General features: G+C 45.9%; 1 protein-coding gene across 1 annotated transcript; it reads left to right on the top strand.

The window, feature by feature from the left end:
* Positions 1–899: 899 nt before the first annotated feature.
* On the top strand, positions 900–23,594 carry LOC126548320 (uncharacterized). Its single transcript, XM_050196466.2, has 4 exons — positions 900–965; positions 3,096–3,441; positions 5,615–5,883; positions 23,472–23,594. The coding sequence occupies exons 2-3, from the start codon at positions 3,112–3,114 to the stop codon at positions 5,849–5,851; spliced, it is 567 nt and encodes a 188-aa protein (XP_050052423.1). The 5' UTR covers positions 900–965; positions 3,096–3,111; the 3' UTR covers positions 5,852–5,883; positions 23,472–23,594.
* Positions 23,595–24,088: the final 494 nt, after the last annotated feature.

The raw sequence follows: 24,088 nt of genomic DNA, 5'->3' as shown, positions 1-24,088 counted from the left end.
GAAGATTTCAGTTTTCTTTTATTCCAATAACATTCAAGGGTCACGGCTACAGTCCATGGTCGAGTAGGTAGCGCGTCGGGCTGCTGTGCTAAGGGAACAGGTTTCGAAACCAACCGTCGGACCAACTTGGATCACTGAGCTTGTGGCAATGAGTGCCAGTGTGTCGCTCTTCAACGAACCTAAGTGACACCGACATGGATCACTGAGGATGCGGCACTAAATATGTGGCACTAGGTATGTTACGCTCTTCAATCAAAAAAAAAAGAGAAAAAGAAATAATTATCCTTTATATTTCCACGATTCTCAACGGGATTGAACCCTCCTACGCGCGGCCGTTATGGCTGCGCCGCTAGATGACGCAGCGTGTACAGTGGGAAGCGCGAGAAAGGAGCCCGACTGCAGAGAAGTTATGGCGTTGGCCCCAATACGGTGTGTCGCTACGTTTCTTCGATACTAATGGCATTAAAGTCGACATTTATCGCGAGCTGGGTCCTGCCGGAACTTTGTTGCGCCCATAGAAACAAACAGCAGAGGGATAAGAAAGAGCTGGGATTAAAAGTGCTTGTATAATTTCATCAAAGGATTGCAAGAAGCGTGTTTTTTAATCAGTCGAAGGCTTATATGATGTGGGGTTGAAGAGAAACGAAAAACAAGTGCATTGTTCGTTCTTTTACCACCCGGTCGACATTTTACTTTTCAATCACTTTACCACTCGATTCGTGGCCTAGCCCCCATAGTGGGTTTGTGCCCTTAATCAAAGCTTCATCATCATCATCATTACCACCTGGTTCATGGCCTATCCCGCGGGTTTATGACAGTATACAAAGGATCATCATCATCATCATAGTCAATCCTTCTCTGAGCCTAGAGCAAGACAATGTTATACCACGAGACGAACCATCGCCAAAGCATCATTTGCTTCCCACAGTTAGTTCACCCCCCGGAGCCGTTTTCAATTTTTCTGCGTGAGTACTGACATATTCTCGGCGCAATTTTGACTTTCGCTATTGCTTTCGTGCATTCTCCTGTAGTTTCTTTTTAACTGTATCCTGTTGACTATTCGTTGCTACACCCATTCTTGCGCGCAGACGTCATCCCGCATCGAGAATGACTGAAATATATCGCATAGGCAAGCAGCAGCGGAAAGAAAAACTATGGTGACACCAACCCGCTTGTTGGAATCGAGTTAAAGCGAAGCTTTCTTATAGTTATAAAGAGTGCATGACGCGGTGGATCTTCATGAGCGAGTTGCAAAGTGACACGAAAGGCTTGGAAATTTTGTTCAGCGGAGGGAAGTGCTGGGGCCGATCAGAGTAGCTGGAACCGTTGCCGTGAGACATAAGTGAAATTTTACACGAGTCACACCAATAGCGAACCATGAAGTTGTCCAGTGTTTGTCCAGGAAACGCTTCTCGTAGTAGGTAGACAATTTTGACACTCGAAGACCACACTTAAATCGGAACACAACCCCAACCTACCGCACACGTTTGCATTCACTACCGAACTAGGCCTGCATTCGCACAAAGCCCTTATGCTAAAATTGTTCACGAGAGGAAATTCTAGTCAATCCTGATACTGGACATATTAACACAGATGATCAGACAATGCCCAAACCACTTGCGAACGAAAAGCATGATAATACCCGCTCCTGGTTCTCGATTATGTGCTTCGCAAGGCAGCAGCTGCTAGATATGTACGACTGCAGGTGCGCTGCTCTTTCCCGGTTCCGACACTGGAACCAGCACCTGACCAGGCAGTTACTCTGCCAAATGCACTATTGCGAAGTTAGAAAGACGGCGGCGCGCAACCTCTTGCTCTTTCGCACTGAACAGATAAGGTTTCAGTCATTAATGGCTCGATAAACGCTAGGCCATGCTTCAATATTATTTCTCCGGCATTCACAGCGAAAGATAACCTCACTCCGCACATTCCGGTGTGGTAATTAGTAACTGTACCAACCTCTTGTGTGTAGCAAAGTTCTTCACTTGAACAACAAGAGCACGAGATATAAGAAATATTGTTTGGTGTGCTGAGCAAATAACCTAAAGAAAAGCTCCGGTATTAGGTCACAGAAGCCATTGTAACGGTTCTAGTCTGCTTTGGCTCAGTCTGATTTGTATTTTGCAACATTTGCTATCCTTTCGATCGTTAGTTCTAGTAGAATGGATTATGCTTTGCTTATTAATACGGCACTTATAATCGTGCGCGAACATCGTCTCTAGTAAGGGCACATTCATTTTTAATCGAACTGCGTTTGGGAACGCGTCTTGGTTTCTAAGGGTGTTCGAATATGCTTTATGTTCGAAGAGAAAATATTATTCGTCAATTTCGGCCAATGAACTCTCTAATCTAACACAAATCCAACAGACAAGACTACTTTATTTGTATACGAAATTTAGAATACTTCCACGCATTCAGGAGTCACAGCCGGTTCACTTATAGTTTATCAGAAGCTATAGGTGCTCCATCCGTCATTTTGTTGTTTTTTGTTATATTTTATATATTTCAAGGGCAATCACATATACGTAACGGTGACACACAATAAGGAGAAAGCAAATGGGGCAGAAATTACCGAAGATGATCGTAATTGCCAGCGATAACCTTCTTTCGCAAGCTTCCGCATGTCCCCTTGCCATCTATGAATCACGAAACCTCATGGCCACATCAGCAAACACTCGAAGTCGCAATCTCACTGCCAACCACAATAATGAAGAATAGCACGACATGGCATATCTTGTAATCACAGCAACCCAATTGAAACTCCGCAGAAACCTGTAACCGCTAGAAACATTCAAACGCGGAGTGAGAGGACAAGCCAAATGAAGCTATCACGTTAATAATAAGTGTGTTCGCATGTACGATCATAAAGCTACCATTACTTGAAGGAGATTTGATAGCAGGCTGCACAAATTTACACCTACTCATCAAGTGCTTCTTCGAGCACCAACCGCACATTCAAGAAACACAATAGGTACGATTACTGCTACTTCTTTTCTTGTGCGCCGTCGTCGCTGTAGCACTCCGTTTACGATGAGTATAAATATCGCAACGTTTGCCCGTTCATTATTGTGTTCTGCTTGTACTGAATGTTACAGAGAACATCGTGGCACGATGTCTTCGGACAGCAGCGCAAGCCGTTCATCATCGCAAGTGAACCTGAGCACCGAGATGGGAGGTCGGCGCGTCGAAGTCAATGCTGTCAGGACCGGCTCACAGCAGCAGCAGGCTGGCTCGAGCCAGAGCGCGGGCATCAAGACGACCATCTCGCACGCATACACCGACTACAGCATAGGCGCACCGACGCCAAGGGCCAACTTGTTTGTGCCAAACAGCCCTTACGCCCTGTACGACCCCTACAATCCTTATAGCCCATACAACCCGTACAACCCTTACATTGTCTACGCGCCAAGGGCTCCTTGCCCCAAACATGGTCATCAGCAGGTGAGCGTACGGCTACGAAGATGTACATTTATCGTGAGCAGGTACGAATAGTATATTTCGCTTGCCTACACTTTAATTATACATCTCTCATTCATTTATTGGATCGTGATAATCGAGCTACAAGAAAGATAAAATAATACAAGGCACACTATATTCAACAAGTTCAATATTTCAAACTGGGGCTAGATCGATTTCACCAAATGACACGTAACATCCCGAAGCTTTTTGAGCTGTATCAGAAAGAAGTGTGTCTTAGAAATGTGTTGTTCGAATACTAATCACAAACTCGTGCTTTTTTTTTTTTGCGTGTCGAAATTCACGGCTGAATCAATGTCGCTACGCGCGCTGTTGACAATCATGATGATTCCCGGTATAAATAAAGTATAGCACTACCAAAACACCGACGCGCCAGAGTTTGTCGTGAGGGCTTAGTGGAAGCTTTTTTTTCTCTCTCACCTTATTAACTGTTTACTTTCTTGCCTATCGACTCATAGCCGTTTGTCGGCCACCTTAGCTAAAATATTTGCAGTATCATGATTAGCTGGAATTTTCTCTTACGAACAATTATAGCGTAACGACGTTATGTGAATACTCGCCCCAGTTCTTGGTTCCATGAACATATTGCTAGGAGATGTGCTTGCCACTTAGCAGCATTTCATGCATTTCTTGATAATATTTCATTAAAATGCAACCTTGCGTACCGGCATACCGTACATACTGCTCATCCTTGAGTGTTATTTTCGGTGAATAAAATCGTAGAGCTTCCAGCTTTGCATGATATGTTAGCTCAGCTATACATTGAAAAGGGCGCATACCACTGACGGATCATGAATGGCTTGCAGACGTTGCATTTTGAAGCTGTGGATCATCGAGTTGAAAGTGGTCTCAGGTTCGGTCCCGTCCATGTGACCAAACCGTTGCTATATATTGTGCCTAGCCAAAGCATAAGCCGCGCGGTATGTTGCTATTGCCGGAAGGTTAAATAGTTACCAAAGAGAAATAGTTAATCAGCTTACACTAATAGGATATTTGGTCGACACTCTACTCTGGAATTTCTTGCGATCCCATCTTGAATTTCTTGCGCTCAAGCTCCAGCTCCAGGGACTCCCCCCTACCCCAAACTTACATCCCGAATTTCAAGGTCCCGAATTCGAAAAGCTTTTCGTTCGTAAGTGCTATTTGCCGCTGGCCGGCCGCCTTCGCTACTAATGTGCCTGACATCATGATAGGCTCGCATTTGGTTTTACGAACAGTTCTAGCGTAAGAACTTGCCCTTTGAGTATAAGCCCATACTCTTTGTCGTATTAGGGCTGTCTATATTGCTTAGAAATCTAAGAGTTGTTGGATTGAACTCCTGGTTAACTTACAATGTAAATTAGCCATTCTTTATTGGTAAAAAATTAGATAGCGCCGAGTAGAATGGCGCCAAATATATTATGCCAGGCGTCGTCACCGCCCTCTTTTTTTCCCCCTTTTCATATCTTTTCTGATTTGGCGTCCTCTCTGGCTTTCCAAGCATTTCCAAGCTTTGCGTCCTCTTTGGCAGTATTGGCTTGCGCCAATACAGACCTGTTTGGCTATTCCAGAAATGTTCCCCGTCCATCAATTTCATCCTTTCTCGTCATTGACCGTTTAACTACAATCGATGCTAGTTGAGACGGCAGAACTTTTACTTATACAGCTGCACCAGACAGGATTACGAACTCATAACCATACTGCAACGCCGGTTAGTGGCCTATGCGTTAACGATCGAGTAATGCGTGTACTGTCGCTTTGGCGCTGTTGTTTCACCCATGTTTATGTCGTGACGCGTTTGTGAATTTGCCTACATTTGGTAAGTTAGATATTTATTCGAATAATTCTTCTGACGAATATTTTCTTTCTGATTTTAAATTAGCTATGCCCGTCCTTCAGCTCCCCTAAGCAAATATATGGTGAATTAGCACGAAGTGTTTTTCGATTAAAAAACCTTTCATTCGAAATCCATTTTCGTTGAGGCAAACTGTGAAGCTCCCACTAGAAACACTTCGCCACCGCCACTATACTAGCGCATCTGGACGAAGGCATATAGGCCACGGTCGCAAAATAATACGGGGTACTAGCGCCTTTCATGAGCCCAAGTCCTGTTGCCGTACACGAAACCCAACTAAATTGAGTTTATTTCTCCATCTAGGCGCCTACACCGGCCGCGTCTCCACAGCCAAGTGGGGCTTCCGTGCCCGCGGAACCTGCATCCGAAGGAACCTCACTCGCGGGACCCGCAGCTCCACCAGTGCCGCTGAAATTCGAAATGAATGGGAGGCAAGTTATCGTTAAAGACGGCTTCGATATTGAGGAGGAGTACATTAACGATCGTCTCGTCAGCCGCACTGTCAACGGCGTCCGTGAACCTGTGCCCCAAAAGAAGTAAAGGAGTTCATGTCGTCTGCTTTTCGCCTCCAGGTGAGTCCCTTCCTTAAGTCGCTAATATTGAGCACTTTCTCAGTTCAAGCATTCTTCGAACTTCTAGCGCACATAAAAAGAATATCTAGCTATGCTAATTACGAAGGAAATTACAGATGTTTTAAGGTTTCTTCGCCAGAGCACAGGAAAAGAAAATGTGCGTTTAGTGCTCTTTGGAGATTTGCATTGTTTTTTGTTGTTAAATGTTCATGGACCACTCGTGTATTCCCTGTTACTACCTGTTACTACCTACCACGAGGGAATAGTGTCTGCAACTTATGTATTTTAGGGAGTTCTGTAATGTCTGAGAAAAAAGTCCTAACGCTATTTGTACACCCTCGCAGTATCCCTCAATGGGGGCGCTAGCATTCTAAGATGCATAAATGGAAGCACAATAACAGTGAGTTGTTCGCACTTTTATTCCGCCAAAGCATGTAGATAGTAATTCCTGAAGTAATGCAAAGAAGGTAAAGTTCTGCGTATTCTTTTAAGCGTTATTACAGTATTCTGTACAAGGCAAGAAGCAAGTAGTACAGGTAGGAAAACTGCGATATGAAAGATTTTCTATACTCTCTTGGGCTTTTACAACGAAATAAGAACGTTACAATGTGTAACAACTACCACTTCTGCATTCATGAATACATGAAGATACCATTGGCATTGCGAATCTCGATAGTGTCAACGCAAGCCTTCGCTCGGTTCAGAAATGCTTCGGGCGTTATTGCGAGCTACTCCCCCTCCCCCCCCCCTCCCCCCATATCCCCCACTTCCGCGCGCTGGCTCGTTTTTATTTATTTTTTTTCCCCATGGAAGCCTGTTACTTCTGCTTTTAGGAAAATCGATAAGAAGACATTTTTCCTTACCAGGGCCGCCGAGAGGCTTGCCGGGTTTTACTTTTTCCGTTCACATTCGTCCATTTTTCCTGTGGTTATTAGGAGACGCAAAGAAGTATCAGTAAGTTTGTTTACGGAAAACAAGATAGAGCTGTTCAACTCTACATATCTGTGACATCTTTGGTCCTATAACGTAAAACTATTCCAATATGTTTTTATTCCAGTCTCCTGACTTCAAATTTACGTAAACGCCGACGCAAGCATCGGGCGGGTGACCCGCAGCGTTGCCTCAACAGCCCAAACGCTCCCCTCGTTTATAGGAGGTCACTTCTGTTTGCTTCCAAAACGAATAACATTGCCTACATTGAATGGTTTTTCTTATCTAACTGGCTGATAAAAGGCGAGGAACACGAGCAAGTGGAGAGGGTTTCGATGGGGCCGAGCCAGCCCACTGAAAATAGATAACCGGATGAAGAGGCAGGTGCCGGCTTCTGCGATTGGTACGCTTTCTCTTACTTAGCTTGCGGTGGCTTGTCTAAAATCGTGGCGGCATGCAACGGACAGTGAAAACTGCCCCTAGATCGGTTCCTCAGCAAGGAGGAGTTGGCAGAGCGATGTCGTATACGTGCCGAAAGTGCTTGATAACGTTATATTGCCGCGCTTAAAGGCTTATTATACGAAAACAAGCCCATGCTCTCCAGCAGGTGCGAGTATAGCCAGTGCCTGAGCGATCGGCGGCAGCCATATTCCATTCCTTTCGGAATGGGGCAGCCTCCGGCTATTCAGAAAAATCCTGTTTTGTTCGGCATATTAATGCCTCTTTCACGCGTACACGTCACTTTTACGCAATGAGTTTTCGCGGTTTTGTGACGTCGAGTGACAGACAGGTGAGGTGGGTGCAGCCTGAAACCTTTTGAACAATAGCAGAGGGTTAATGGCCAAACAGCGTCGAATCAGAAATAATTATTTTGCTTTTGTTCGGTCGAATGATGCATAATCAGTGTGTACACATCATGTCAGATTGGAAGCTAGCTCGGTTTTCGTCACGTCACATGACGGACAGGCGAACTGGGAGTGGTCCAAAAATGTTTTTGACCAATCGCGGAGGGTTGGTTGCAGAATCAGAATAGAAAACTTTTGATTAGCTTTACGTTATAGCGCCCCTTATCAGCGCCAATTCTGAAATCGTATTTGCGTCAATATAAGAGCCTTCTCCGAGTTTATGACGGTCTTCCCGCAAATTCCTGCCGGCTTGGATGGCCTCCGTGAGGATTTCGGCATCAGCTAAAGATTGCGTTTGCAAATACTTGGGCGGAACCTTTGGAGTTCGCCTTAGGCTTACGCTTGAGCTTGCAGTATGTGTTAGCTAGCACGCATCAAGAACTTCTTAACATTCACCATCAAGCAACATGTAGTCAAAGATAAAAAATGATTACCTTTCTGTTCCTTATGTTTTTTTTTTTCTCTCTCTCTCTTTTCATCTCTCTTAGAACGGGCGGTATACACATCGGCATTGAAAGATACAATTTACAAGCTTTACTTTCTTCGAATTATGAAGCCTGTAAAGTCCAGTCCAAGTATGGCGAAGCCAGCGCGTCTGAAGATATTCTTCATGAAGTGGAAGTTGGGGCTTTATTTACTCATTCGGCGAAGATGCTTCGCTAAAATTTCAGTGAAGCGCCCCAAATGCTGGTTTCTTTTTGCCCATTCACATATATGCTCCAGAAAGAAGGGCATGATGGTGACTGCTACAGCTGGATCCACGTGTCCCACTGCATTCCGCGGAGAAGCATGAAGTACACTCAGTGCCGCCGAATAACACTGCACACCAGAACACCGCAGACAATATGCTGCTGTCTGCTTGTATCGATGTCCTGCAGCTCTGTCACCTCATGCTCACCTGCGGACTGAATCTTCCATCTGGGGTGCTATTCCTGACACTATCGAATTCTGCCATGTTGGCATTTTCAGCCAATCAGACAGGCCATAGCAACCTTGTAATCCAATTAGAGCTGGCCACATGGCGAATTCGAAAGTATGGCTGAATTTGACAACGCTCTGAGGCGCTATAACGTAAAGCTATTCCAATATGTTCCTGCTCCAGGGACATATAACGTAAAACTATTCCAAACTTTTCTATTCCAATTCTGCAATCAGCCCTCCCCGCTTGGTCAAAAACTTTTTTGGACCACCCCCATTTCACCTGTCTGTCACGCGACGTCACGAAAACCGCGATAGCTCCCCATCTGATATGACGTCTACACACTGATTATGCATCATTTGACCGAGCAAAAGAAAGATAGTTGTTTCTGATTCGACACCCTTTCGTCATTAGCCCTCGGCTATTGGTCAAAAGTTTTCAGGCAGCACCTATTTCACCTGCCTGCCACGCGACGTTACAAAACCGCAAAAACTCACCGCGTCAAAGTGACGTGTGTTCGTTAAATATGCATTAATATGCCAAACAAAACTGAATTTTCTCCTGAATAGCTGCAGGCTGCCCCGTTCCGAAAGGAATAAAAGATGGCCGCCACCGATCGCTCAGGCACTGGCTACTCGCACCTGGCGGAGAGCATGGGTTTATTTGCTTATAATAAAACCTTTTGCGCGGCCGTGTAACGTTTTCGAGCACTTTCGGCACGTTTACGACCTCGTTCTACCAACTCTTCCTGGCTGAGGATCCGTTCTAGCGTCATTCTTAAGCTTCCGTTGCATGCCGCTGTGATTTTCAGCCAGCCACCGCAAGCTAAGTAAGGGAAAGCGGACCAATCGCAGACGCCGGCACCACCCTCTTCATTCGGTTATCGATTTTCAGTGCAGTGACTCGGCCTCATCGAACCCCTATCCACTTGAGCGTGCTCCTTGCCTCTTTTCAGCGAATTAGATGAGACAAACCGCTCAGTCTAGGCCATTTTATTCGTTTTTCAAACAAACAAAAGTAACTTCCTATGAATGAGGAGAGCGTTTGATTGGTCTATTCAGATAACACTGCGGGTGGCCGCCCGATGCTTGCGTCGGTGGTTACGCAAATATGACGTCAGGAGATTCGAATAAAAACATATTGCAATAGTTTTACGTTATAGGGCCGCAGTTCTACCACTAGCCCTCTACGATTGGCCAAAATATTTTCGGGCTGCGTCCACTTCGCCTCTCTGTCACTCGACACCATAACATCGGGAAAACACACTCGTCAAAGTGATGTGTAGGCACTAAATATGCATTAATATTCCCAACAAAACTGAATGCTTTCTGAATAGCCGGAGACTGCCCCGTTCCGAAAGCAATAAAAGATGGTTGCCCGCCGATCGCTCTGGCACTGGCCAATCGGAGTGACCGGGGAGAATGAAGTTCTCTGCGTATAATAAAATAATTTGCGTGGCAGTATAACGTTGTCGAGACCTTTCGGCTCGTATACGACGTCGCTCTGTCAGCTCTCCTTCACTGATAATCTGTTTTAGCGGAATTTTTAACCTTCCTTTGCGCGGCGCCATGATTTTCGACCGGCCACCGCAAGCTAAGCAAGGGGAAGCAGACGAATCGCACATGCCGGCACCGCCCTCCTCATCCAGTTGTCTACTTTCACTGCGCTAGTGCGGACCTCGGACCCAGCGAAACCCTCTCCACTTGACTGCACTCCGCGTTTTGGCAGGCAATTAGATAGGAAAAACCTATAAAGGTAGGAAATGTCATTTGCTTTCAAAACAAACTAAGGCGACTTTCTATCAACGAGAAGGACGTTTAATTCGGCTGTTCAAACAAAGGTGCGGATCACCGTCCGATGTTGCGTCAGCCGTTGCGTAAATTTGACGTCAGGAGATTGGAATTAAATAATAATGGAATAGCTTTATGTTATACAGCCCCAGAATAGCACCCCCTGTCCATCATGTGAATAACGATGGGGTATTCTGGGTCGTTCACTTTCTGTGACACGATCACTCTCGCGACTTTACGCGTGATTATAGCACCGGACGCGTTGGTGTCTACGGACGACAGCCTTGACGACAGCGTCCTAAGACAGCGTGCTTGGCACGGTACCTGGAACGCTATCACCCCTATAGGCGATGAAGCGTCCATTGCTGGTCATGCGAAACCTCGCGAGAGTGATTGTGTCCCCGAAAGTGAACAATCGAGAATACCTCCACAGCGGTAACACAGGAAATGCAGTAACGAGAAATGACATCGAGTGCGTACGCCTTCTGTCCTGCTATATTTTGTTCTTTTGAAACTATAGTTAGAATGCGCGTTTACGAATATTAATATTACCCTTTGCGGTGACGTAGGCTATACCGTTCTGCTGCTGATGTCACGGATTCAATCTGCGACCGCAACGGCTGCATTCCGATGGGGGTGGAATGCAAAAAACTCTTATATTTAGGTACACGTTACAGAAACCTAAGTGGTCTAAATGAATTCGAAGCCTCCCACTATATACGGCGTGCGACTGAGCCCGTGTGCGGCTTGGGGATCGTTAAACACCATAATTGGGTTTGATTTTGAAATATTAATGGTATGCACGAAATGTTCTCGAGGAATTGGCGGGCTAGTTGATTGGTCATTCTTTATTGAACGGCAGTGCAATTAATGAGACATAGACGAACATTAAAATACGCAGACACACGGGCGCTGAACTACAACTGAAGACTAATGCGCGAATTTTTGGCAAACGATGACATCTGATCACAGTTTCGATTTGAGATTAAATGAAAAAAAACTGACATTAAGATATTTCCACCGTATCTATTATTCTCAAACTAGTATAGACAAAACAAAATATCTGAAACCACCGTTCTATGTCTCGAAGCGAAGAGACCACGATCTAAAACTTTATGAACTTCTTTTTAAGGGTGACGTGGTCTGCTATTCATCTTTTGTGAGAACAGTTCGTGAATGGAATGTTGTGTCGCGGCATGTTGTTAATATTGTTTAAAATGACGCCTTTTTTTACGCGTTAGTGCATGATATCTTGTAATTGCGAGTGTGAAAGTGCACCCCCCCCCCCCTCCCTGCTGTAATGCCTATCGGCGATGCAGGTATCATAAATAAATAAATATGTGGCTGGAAATGAAGGACGAGGGATTTTGAGGGTGCATCAAACGGATGAGATCTTGTCTAAAATTTCTTGAGTTAGCTCGGCTCTTTTCATGTATACCACATTATTATTTAGTTGTTGATGTTGTCGTTTTTTGAGTTCGGGTACACAGCCGCAGTCTATACAATGCAGCGCCGCATGACCGGTATCTTATTTCCGTAGAGTGATATCTGTGCTCCGTGAGGCTTGCGTTCAGGCTTCTTTCCTCTTTCGTCTATATATAAGCTTTGTGGCAGGTCAACGGGATACTGTAAACAAGTCGCTTTGCGCATTCGACGTTAGGGTTCGTGTGCTTGATTGCACACGAGTCCATACGAGGCTTGCCCGTACTAACCTGCCCTGCAGAGCGCAGACCACCGCATTGGCGATGAAAAGACTGCGCCCCCATCGTCCTTTCGGCCTACTTTGACATTTTATAAACGATTGAAATTCATAGGCCACCCTTCGGGTGCCATTCGGTGGCTTTTTCAGAGAATGAGAGGATTCTTACGCACCTAATTGCCCGAAACTTAAGGATCGTACGTGTGTCAATGGTTTCATGCTAAAATTTGTTTTTTACTTGGTTTGTCGTATTGTCTGTTGTAAGTCAACCTGTCGGCAGCAAGACTTCATCCTTTTGGTGCACCCTCAGAACCCCTCCCCTTTCTTTCCAGCCACGCATGTGTGATTCACCAACGGTAAAGGCATCTCGCACAGCGATAAACCTTCTTGTTATAGTGCAGTGCCCGTGTGTCCGTGTTTTAATGTTCCTCTATGTCTCATTAAGTGCGGTGCAGTTCGATCAAGAATTCTTGACAGGGTCTCTTACACCTTTCGCCCACTCGACACAGTAGATGCGACGGACGCCTTGAGGACGCAGGAAACGTGCACTAAAATAAGTCAAACTAAACCCACAAGGGATCCGGCAACACGCGGCAAAGTTAACATTACCCAGACACGGATAACCTACGGCGGCGGCGACAATCGCGAAGCTGTGATGTGAAAATTGCTGTATAAAAGTCTTTCGAGCCTTTTCTTTTTCTTTCTTTCATTATTTCTTTTGCGTGCGCGCGCGTGCTTGTGTCTGTGTGCGTGTGTGTGTGTACAAGTGCGTGTGCGTGGGTGTGCGTGGGTGTGCGTGCATGTGTGTGCGTGTGTGTGCGTGTATGTGCGCGAATGTGCGTGTGCGTGTGCATGGGTGTGCGTGTCGATGTGTGCGCGTGTGTTTGCGCGTGTGTGCGTTTGCGTGCGTGTGTGCATGCATGTGCGTGCGGGCGCGCGCGCACGTGTGTGTGTGGGTGTGTGCATGTCTGTAAGACTTCTCATGGTACCATCATCATCATCATATTTATGGGAACTACTGAGAAAAAAGCGAGCCTCCCCAAGAGGTCTCCAGTCGCTTTTGTCCTGTGGCAACTGAACTCTCCATACGACCGCACATTCGCTTCATCACTGCGTCTAATATTCTGCAACTATTGAAGGAATTTTCCTTCCCTTGAGCGATGCGCTTCCTTCATCAGGTGGTTGGCATTTTTACCGACATCAGTTACCTTCACATGCACTCGTTACGCTGCACAAAACCTTTTCAGGAAACTATGTTTAAAGGGACAGAGTGCCACGCACTGCTTTCTCGTTGTGCAACCATCTGTTGAGCTTATTATCTAATAAATAAAAGCGAGGCACATTATGAAAAGCTCCTTAGGAAGAGTGTGCACGGACAAGCAGCACTGAAACTTTTCGTTGCAATAGCAGCGTCGTAATTCACAGCCTATAGCGGGCGATTTCGCGTCAGCAAATTCACTGCTCTTATTCAGACACGTGCGTCCGGATTTTGACTTGACCGCGGTCAGTGACGTGCTATATAAACGGTGTGGGCGCATGCGCTCCTCACAACGCGCACCTGAATTTTGTCGAGCCATGCTCTGTCCATGAAGAGAGCTTGGCTAGACGAATCGGGCTAAAGCAAGCGCTGATACGGATGCGCGCCTGTTATCGTTCAAAAGATAGCGTATGCGAATGGTGGTGTCCCCACTGGACGGTGCCAGCATATTTTAGTTACACGCTCGAACTGCCGTAGCGCCTCCTGGCCAGCGCTGGTTTCCACTGCAGCGAGGTTTTGGTGCCCGTGCGATTGGTCTGGGGTTGCTAGCCACCAAAGGGCAAATGCTTCTCTTTTTCATAGTGTCAGCACCCTTCAAGTTTACATTAGAGGTTCTAAAATAATTGCGTCCGAAAGCCTCGATCGAGACCGTATTGCGAAGTTGCCTAAACCAGACTTCGATATATCTTGATCTAAGTCTTGATATCCCTATCTGAATTTCTTGATAACAGGAGTCACATATTAGGTGTTTCCTGCAGCAGCGACAATTATTGGTACACATAACTTCTCCCCGCCCCCCCGTTCTGAGAAAACATGCACTCTAGTCAGCAAGCAAACAACAAAATCTAAAGTAGGTGCCTAATGTGGGAGGCCGAAATAAAGAAATTCTGCGTGCGGCATGCAAAAAGTCATCACCGCTCATGCTAAACCGAGCATGATGAAGTAGTACCCTTACTTTTATCTCCCTGCCGAGTGATGTTGTCGCTTCACCTAACTAACCCGCCATCTCGCCGTTGCTGCTCGCCTCCGGGACCGACCCATTGTAAGAATTAAGGCAAATCCACATATTCTTTCTTGGTCTATATAAGCTATGGAAATTAAGTCGTGCCCTTTGTTATTTTTTGCCCTTTTACGCATTTCCAGCAGCGCACATAGCAAAACTGAACGCCCACATACGTATATGCCCCCTTGGGAGGGTAAGGGAGAGTGAGAGGAATAACTTTCACTGCTTGCAACATGATTGAGTGCTAACGCGAGTATGTGTTTCAATTTCATTGCATCACTTTTGGCGTTCACTGAAGAAACTCGGAGTCCCGCATTTCAGGACCTCTATGTTCCTACGGGCGGCAGCCGACGCAACCCATGGCCGTTACCTCTGCAGCAGCAGCGTGCCGCCCGCTCTGCATTGTCGCAAAATGCGAGTGCGACGAATGGCACTGCCACATCGAGCTGGCGCGGCACAGCGGCGCTGTAGCGACCGTCGGTCCGGCTCGGGTGAAACCGAACGCCGCGCTTTAAGGCCGCCCCCCGTAGCTGCCGCGGCGGCGTTTCTCAACCACTGCCACAATATGGTATTCATGAACGCGAACGCCGCATCGCGCCTTGCCTTTGTCGCCTTTCTTTCACCCAGTGGAACGGCAGCGCATGCGTGGGAAATCCTCGACTCTGCAGCTATGGTTCCGCGGCTGTTCGGCGGCGGTGCTTTCATTCGGCTCGGCCCTATCGCTCGGAGAAGTCGTTCTGTCCCTTTATTTATTGAAGTGGCCGTTCATTTGAGACGTTATCTCGGGCCGTAAGGAGTCGAAGCAACAACAATAGCCAACGCGACATATAGCAATGACAACAGCAATAGGATAGGAGTTCGAAGCCGGAGTTCTAACAGCTGAGCGCCTCGCGTATTCATATAGAGACGTCGTTCCCGAGCGTGCCGTAGCCGTTATTTCGATACGGCCCGCGCTGCCCGCGCAAAGCGAACTTGCAGCTCCCGATATGCAAATCTCCCTGAGGCGGACGCTTAACAGTGGCCTTCCCGATGTTGTTTGCCCAGGGCGTTAAAAAAACATCGGCCGTTAGAATTGGCAAGTACAGTTTATCGCGGCTATTTCCTCCCATCGCTCGTGTATTAGACGTGCGGGCGGGACACTTTTACGCCCTCTTGGCAAGGCCATACACAACACTTGCAAACAAGAGTCCCATGTTTATGGAGTTAGTACACGCCGACGTGAGTTAAGGCTTGTGTCAATTATCAAATGCGACGTCGTTCGATACTTTTTATTTCTGTTCTTTGTTTTTGTTTAACGAGCGCAGTTTTATCGGCGCGGTATACACAACGAAGCATTTGAATGACAGAAAGCTGAGCTCGTTGGTAAGGATTCATTATGCTAAAAAGAGGGGAGGCGTGCAGACAGAACACAAGAGTAGAAAGTGGACAACACGAACGCCGGCGTTCGTGTTGTCCACTTCTCTACTCTTGTGTTCTGTCTGCACGCCTCACCTCTTTTTTGCATAGCGAAGCATTTATCTGACACCATATGCTGGAAAGAGAGAGAGAAAGCTGGATGGACAAAAAAAAAAATAACGGGGAGGGGGTAGAGGAGATGAACAAAGTGACAAAAGGTCTACATCAAACTGTTCTGTTGCTAACTAAAAGCGTCATCGGTGCTGTGTAGTATGATGTGTTTACATCACCTGCTAAGTAGGCAGCCTGGCAAAGTTGAAACTGAGAAGTAAACACGACAAAAATTAATCGGGAGCTCTTCTTCTTTACTGGCTATTGAGCACTATTTAGTGCGATGAGCTAGACAGTGCTGTTTTCGGTAACGCGCTACAGTCTCTGTATGCTCGAATGCTTTGGTATGGACTCCTGGTCGTGTTTTATACTTTGTTCTTGGCGTCCGTATACTAGAATCGAATGTGTCCTGCCCTGCACGTGTCACTTTCAGTGCAGATTTCACTTCATGCCAAAAAGAACAGAGTTACGCTGAAACCTCTTTATAACGAAACAGGATATAACGCAATAATAGATATTAATGAAGTAAGCGAAATTTTCCTTGAAATCCCCTAGAGATTCATGTATTTAAGAACCTCGTTTTAACAATGTAGAATTATTCTGCTGATGGATATAAGAACTAGATTTGTCTCCGAAACCAAAAACACCCAACCCTTGCAGATCGAATATATCGCTTTCCGCGGGACTCGCCACACATTCGGTGAAGTTCAAAACAGACGCTACGTGCGCGTCGCCGTGCGAAAGACCAATGCCATCCCCATTTCTCTCTCACTGCGGCGCGCCGCGCAGGCTGGCGCAGCTAAGCGTGGCTTCCGAGATCGCATCTGTGCTGGCGCAATCTCGGAGGCCACGAGTTGGCCCAGCCTAATCGGTGCAGCGAGGTGCGTTGGCCACTTCATTTACTAGACAGCTTCTTTCTCGTGTTTGCCCGAGCGTCGTGCGCATACGTGGGTTGCAAAAGAGACTTCTCGGTACTTTCGTTCTCAGAATCTGGCTTTCCCTAGGTACTCCCGTACCATACAGAAGGACGCCTTTTGTTCCATTTCTCCCCAGGCGAGCTGCACTAAGCAAGAGGGGCTAATAGTCCGGAATATTCATAGTTAGCGTATTGCATATGCATTCATAGTTTGTGTATTACAGACTCCGAAGGACGGTAGCAAAGGGAAAAGAACCGATGCCGTATTAACGAATGCCGTCATGTTCCTTGCTCGGTGTATCAGCTTTTCGGTCAGCTGAACAGTTCTCGAACATTTTTGGTTTAGACGAGCGCGAGCACAAAACCGGGAGTAATAATTTAGGTTTCTAATAAGTAGTGCTGGTCCGCTATTCTTTTAGATACTGAGTTAATTGTATGTATTACTGAAGGCGTTCTCAGTAGATCCTACGCTTTCGATAAGATCGGGCTATATATGCACTATACAGTCCATACTCAGCCAGTACCTCTCATGGCTATGCACAAACAGATAATCGTTGCTACCATTTCACTTCTTCTATAAGGTAATTTTTTTTTTCGCCCGCACTCTTCAGTCTTATTCATCTGCCGCAAAGACACAGACATATACAGCGTTTTCGGAGATGTGCAGCTTATTCGCCCAACTAGTTTCTTACATGCCGTACTGGTCAATCTTTCTCTTGATTAGGCGCTGGTGCGGGCTGCGAAATTGAGTTTCATTTTTAGATTTTGTGTGCAAAATTGCGCTCCAACATTCTTTTCTCACCTGTAAAAGAAAGTCAAGGTGATTATCCAACAAATATGGGAAGATGATCCTAATCTAAGGATATGAAATGCAAATGAATTTAGGCAAATGAAGCAGCTATGGTGGCTTCATTTTTCCATTTATTCTCTGACTGCTGAGGCTCACAGTAACAAGTTTTGCCTAGATGGTGAGCTTTTTAGGTGTAAGTACAGACAAGCAGTAGGCCTGGCTGACCCGGCACCAGTCCATTCTCCAATTTTCACCCGTACCCAGACGAAGGCAATGCTTCTTAGGTACATACGTTAGGTTGACAATTGAAAAGCTGTTGTCTTGCTGTGTTCAGGGCAAGACCCAACTGTGGCTCTGCCTCTCAACAGCAAAGACTTGGTTGTTATGCCCAAAGAACAAAATTTGCTTCAGGCACTGTTGTGGAGGTATAACCATTTCTGTAGCCATGCTATAGTTCAACAAGGGTCACAAATGCTTTGAGGAGAAGTTCTACAGGAGTTGAGGGGCCCATCCAACTCGGGAGTTGATCACTTTGAATAACCGGATGGACTGGAGAATCAAAAGAATATCTGGAAGATAGACAGCTAAAGCTAAATCTCGCAATTGCAGTGTAGCAAAAAAAAAAGAAGCCCATTTGTAGGAGAGAGCGCTCAAGATTTTCATGGTACCACCTACGCAGCAGGAGATTTTTCAAGTATTGCACTTCTTCTGGAAAGACTTGTTCTGCATTCTGGCCAAATTTCATGCAAATTTATAATCAGCAGTAATACTATATAAATGTGTTTAGGAACTTTCAATTTATTTTTTCCTCTTTCTCAATATTTGGCTTTACTCACTGCTTGAGCCTGAAAAATTAATGCTCTTAATGAGGCTTAATCCAATGCAAGTTTCGCATGTACATGCACATGGGCACAACGATGTGCAGAATGCATACATCCAAGTTTTATCGTAATTTGTGGCAGTATGGATCACGTGCATTTTAGGAAACCACTGATAAATGTTCTCGATAATGATAGTCGAGAATTATTTCTTTAAAATAAAGGTAACATAAACAAATATTTGAGATTATTTGCAACGAGTTTTCTATAAGGAGCAACACTATCCTCCGGCAAGAAGTTCAAAGTTTGCGCAAGAGATTATACTTTTCTTACTTCCAGGGGGCACAGAAAAATAACCAGATAAAACATTCAGAAAGCTAAACGCTTACGCAAAAATAGGAAATTACACTGCATTTTCTGCGCATACTTCATTCAAACTAGCGTTGTTATTATTGAAGTAGAGATTGCAGGTGCTGATATTATGAAAATCGAAGCAGTTTTTACTTATCTTTAAAACAAATAGCACTCTTCGGCTCATTCGCCCGTTTTCGCGGTGGTCGCTGACAGGAGCTTCAGCCCATATGGGCAATGGAGCCGATGACAAGTGCGCGTTGCTCACCTAACGCCCAAAGCTCTTTGATACCCCTGACACACGGGCACTCTAAAGTCCTTTAGGTAAGGGGACATCTACCGGAAAGGCGTTCAAGTGCAGTGACACACGACAAAGGAGTATCTCCTTTACGGCAAAGTTCCTTTTCGGGAAAGGAGATCGCGCAACTACTTTTCGAGCGGAAAAGGAGTTACTCTCGTACACAGCGTGCACAACTCGTCAATAGAAGGAAACCTGCCACACAACTACGGTGCCCATAAGTATTTTTTTTACCTTGCGAAAATGTTTTAATTGTTAGCGGTAATACAATTTGTCGAATAGTGAAGATTTCCTCTAGCTACACTCTCAAACTCTCGCATAATGTCGCTAGTGCCGCCATGTTGAATTCCGGCAGTGTCGTCGTCGTTTGTTGCGCGCATGTGGTGTGTTCACGTCGCGAGATGGAGACTGCACAATCAGCGCCCGCAGGAAATACCCAGAAGAAACCACAGTTGTTGGAATAACATATTGAATAAAACGCGTTACGCCTGCGCGCACAAAGGAAGGGACGACAGAGACGTGAAAAAGGACGATAGAAACGTGGGCATCACCAGAATAAACAGCACGCACAGCAAAACACCGGCTGAACATAGTTGCTGGACCAAGTTAAATGGCTGCCAACAACGCAAAAACGCGAATAAAATAAACGACTATAAGCATTATTAGCCATCAACAATGAAAAAAATATATTTTTAGGTTCTACCTAGCTAAGTGTAATTGAATACGCAGCTTTTTAAGAATGTTTTCTCTCTTGTGGCTTTAACAGCCAGCGCTATTTTTCTTGCGGCGTTCATCTGAGGAACTACCTAAAGAAGTTCAGTGCGGTGCCGTGTGTCATCGGCGCAACTCCTTTCTGCAAAGGGTCCTTCAGAGTAGCAAAAGGGGTTTACTGGAAAGGACTTTAGTTTTGCCCGTGTGTCAGGGGTATCATACCCCTGACACACGGGCAAAACTAAAGTTTCGGGGCGTCTGAAGGTTTAAATGCGCCAGCGCTCGGGAAGGACAGCACTTCTCTTCATACCACCGCCTTCTCGCCCTGTGACGGCGCCGGGAGAGGAGGATGACAATCGCCTTCCACGCCGGCGCTCGCGCCGCTGTAGACAACACACTCAAGACGAAGCGCTTGGAAATATCCATGTGGCCGCCTGCATTGTACCGCCGCAGACTTGCTGGTTAACCGCTCGGTATAAAGTCTTAACGTGAGTTACTTATATATTACACTTCTTACAATAAATAACTGCTTAAATGTACACGGGATTACGCAATGAAATAACAAATGCTATATACCTAAATATCCTCGCTGCAGCCAATATACGCGTCCTTCAAGCAGATCATTACTTTAATAAAGTGAATAGCTTTCTATAGAAGCGTCTGGCTATCCGTTGTAAGAGTGGGGGTCGGGCATGTCAAAAGGGGCAGCTGGCCCATGCCGTCGTCCGAATCATCCACGCTAAGGACGTTGTTAAAGGGAGGAGCATGTTCTCATCGAGAATGAGGAGTGCTGGGTTTATTAACAATATCTACATGAAGAGTGGAGAACGTTACGTCTCATCAATCTAGAATAACTGAATTGAGAAGCCAAAAGCCACTGAGAAGACAAAAAAACCTGCTTAAAGCCCCTCTGTCCTCCCTAGACCCCTAGGCCAGGGAAATCTGCCGCCCCACCTTTGTCCAATCGGAGCGTCCAAAGTCATCGAAGTAACCGCGTTGAGGGCGAGGGTTCACATAGTCACTCCCGCACCTTTGTTCACTGAACACACAGAAATGAGGGGAGCTTCGCAGAGAGGGATTGTCACGCTTGACGTAAGTTGGCGCGTCTTGGTTCCCGGGATGACTCAGGAGTTAGCTGGAGCGTCTGTCAAACGACCATGGCGGTTACCAGAGTCCGTGAGGAAACGCCGTAGAACACCCTTATCGAGGAGTTTCTTGCTCCCATCGTCCGTGACGGCGACAGTGAACCAACAAACAACACTCGATCCGCCAAACGTGTCTCGCCTTGCTGCCGCCGCAACTCTGTCCGAAGGGTCCGCATTGTTAGCTTCACGAAGCGATTCGTCGCAGTGGTGCAGGAGAGGCTTGAAGGTCACTAGCCCCGCTGGCCGATCGTAACACGGCTTACATCGACAATTATCGTTGGTGGTTCCCGCACAATACGAACACCTCTACAACGAAACGACCTCTATAACGAAGCACTTCTGTGCGCTCTAGCCACTGTATAGATGTAGGCTTGTGCGTGTATAATCGGCTCCAACGGCACTGAGTGATGTGGGCATAATTGTTCTATACATGTGTCACACAAAAGAAACGAGGCTAAGTGTGTAGCTTGAAAAAAGAGTGGAGTTGGCAGCAACTGTTTTGCTGACGTCATCCCACACACCTCCTCTATTCATGCGGCCAGTTTCGACGGAACCGATCACGCCAGTTGGGAGGCTGCGTCATTGAGTGAACACGTGCAACTGCATTCTGCCGGGAAAATGTCTGGTGTAAAAACCGAAAAGCGAATCAACATCAAGTTTCTTGTGAAACTTAAGAAATGAGCCACGGAAACATTTCAAATATTAACCGAGGCTTATGGAGATGAAACTTTGTCTCGTGCACGTGTGTTTGAATGACCATAAGCGGTTTTCAGGGGGAAGGTACAGTGTGGAAGATGATGAACGTGCTGGGCGCCCAAGGTCAGCGATTACAGACCAAAACATTGCCAAAGTTCGTGATGTGATCCGTGGTGACCGAAGATTAAGTGTTCGTGCAGTGGCGGAGTTGGTTACCTTGGATAGGGAAGCTGTTCGACGCATTTTAACGGACGAATTACACATGAGGAAGATTTGTGCGAAGGTTGTTCCAAAAGTACTGTCCGACGACCAAAAACAGTGCCGTAAAGACGTGTGTGTGAACATGTTAGAACGCATTGCAAACGAGCCAAATTTGTTGGAATCTGTTGTGACATGGTGATGAGACATGGATTTTCACCTATGACCCAGAAAGTAAGCGCCAGTCAATGCAGTGGAAGTCTCCAGGATCCCCAAGAACCAAAACAAGTACGCATGTCAAAATCAAAATTCAAGGAAAATATTGTCTTCTTCGACATTAATGGAATTGTAATGATTGAGTGGCTTCCCAGTGGTCAGACTGTTAATCAACACTACTACATTGAAGTACTAAAGAGGCTTCGGGAAAAAAATTTGAAAAAAAAAGGTCACAGTTGTGGAGTGATGGATGGCTGTTGCACCAGGACAATGCACCCGCTCACACGGCCCTATCTGTCAAGCAGTTTCTGACCAGCAAAAACATTACTGTGGTGGGGCATCCTCCTTATTCACCTGATTTGGCTCCATGCGACTTTTTTTATTTCCTAAAGTTAAATCTTGCTTAAAGGGAAACCATTTTACCTCAGTTGAAGAGGTTCAGGCAAAAACAGAGAATCTGATGAAGGGCCTTCCAAAACCCTCGTTCCAGAACTGTTACCTGCAATGGCAGCACCGAATGCAGAAGTGTGTGAATGCTGAAGGGGACTACTTTGAAGGTGATAATGTCACAGAGAACTGACCCTGTAAGTACAATAATTTATTGGACCAGTCTAGCTTCTTTGTGTGTGTGTGTGTCACACCTTATATTTCTACATAAAAATTTTCGGCCAGTTAACGTGTTTGCCTTCCCAAAAATGAAACCGCGGTATGGAGTCGTACAGTGCAGGAAACAATGAACCGGTATGAAAAAGGAGGAAAAAAAGGTAGAGAGAGAGAGAGAGAGAAAGAGAAAGACGTCTCTGTACGATGGCGGAAGTCGTTTAACGTTGCTATACGCAACGTCTCCCGCTTCCTTCACATGAAAACATCCATTTTGACTTTCTAACGTTAGTGGTGAGGCTTGGGTTATCGAAATATAAAATGCTTTTTTTTAATATGCGATTTGAATGTTCTACATTTGACTATTGCACGCGCCTACACGTAATAGCTAAAACATTCCACATTTGCATTGAATCACAATGGGGAATACATTCACTGTGCCTTTAGATGCCTAAATCGAAGTGACATGTCAGAACTCCAGGACAGTCTTCGTCGCGTGTGTTGTTTTCGCAGAAAAGAAGTTTACAGATTCGTATTCCGCTTCTTTCTACGTACGAATATAGCAGACCCACTCTTTTGTTTTTCTTGCTCATCTTTTTCGGCCAAGATGCCTGCGAGGATATTGGTCCTAGATTCTTATGCCCCACTTCGTATCAGCCTCAACCTCGTGGCAGTGCTAGTTCATTTTGAAGAAGCCTGAAAGCCTCGCAAATAGCGCTGGTATTCGGAGATACTGCACGAAAAGCGAACCAGAAATGGTGGAAAGAAAGAAGGGGGAAAAAAAAGACAGCTTGCTTGGAATTTGGTACGGAAAAATTTATTCTGTCTTCCTTTTTCAGGACTGTGAGAGGGCGGACACTGACTGCTTGGACTTCCACTGCGAGAGAGTCCCTGCAGCTGTACAGGGGGCAAAATAATAAAGAAGAAAAAAACGGCAATAGAAATCAACTGGGCACATTTCACTAGGTGTCGTTTGGCTTTGTATTTTTAGAAGAAAGAAAAAAGGAATTAAGCCGTGTGAAAAAAAAAAGAAAGCAATGCAAAGGACGACCGCCCTGATTTAACATTTCAATATTTCTCCCTTCCTCCCTTTCTCTGTTTTATTTCTTTGCATTTACATAAATTGTAAACTAGGATTCGAAGAAAATAGGCAACCGTGCCTTACCATACCTTCTCCAGTGAAAATAACATACACAATGCTAACGGTGACGAGAAAACAGCGAACACGGGGGACATTCGGGTAGTGCGAAAAAACGAAGAGAAAAAGAACGGCGTGGGAGGGCTCCGCTAAAGTGGACGCGTCGTTTCCGGACGATGTTTGTCTACGGCGCTTGGCGGGCCTTCAGGTTGTAAGTGGACTGGGCTTCGAGATCGAAAAAATGGGGCGGCTCGCGTAGCGGCCGTGCAGCTCTCTCGGTCGGCTCCGATTGTGCGCCACGATATTGCGCATTCTCCC

The sequence above is a fragment of the Dermacentor andersoni genome, chromosome 1 (assembly GCF_023375885.2).
Source record: "Dermacentor andersoni chromosome 1, qqDerAnde1_hic_scaffold, whole genome shotgun sequence".
NCBI lineage: Eukaryota > Metazoa > Arthropoda > Arachnida > Ixodida > Ixodidae > Dermacentor > Dermacentor andersoni.
Note: the sequence above shows the minus strand (reverse complement) of the source record. Positions and strands in the feature narration are given on the sequence as shown.

What these genes read in the sequence shown, in the direction of transcription:
- LOC126548320 (XM_050196466.2), top strand. Translation starts at nt 3,112, where the DNA reads ATGTCTTCGGACAGCAGCGCAAGCCGTTCATCATCGCAAGTGAACCTG. An exon ending in CCAAACATGGTCATCAGCAG is followed by an intron (nt 3,442 to 5,614) that starts GTGAGCGTACGG and finishes TTCTCCATCTAG; the next exon opens with GCGCCTACACCGGCCGCGTC.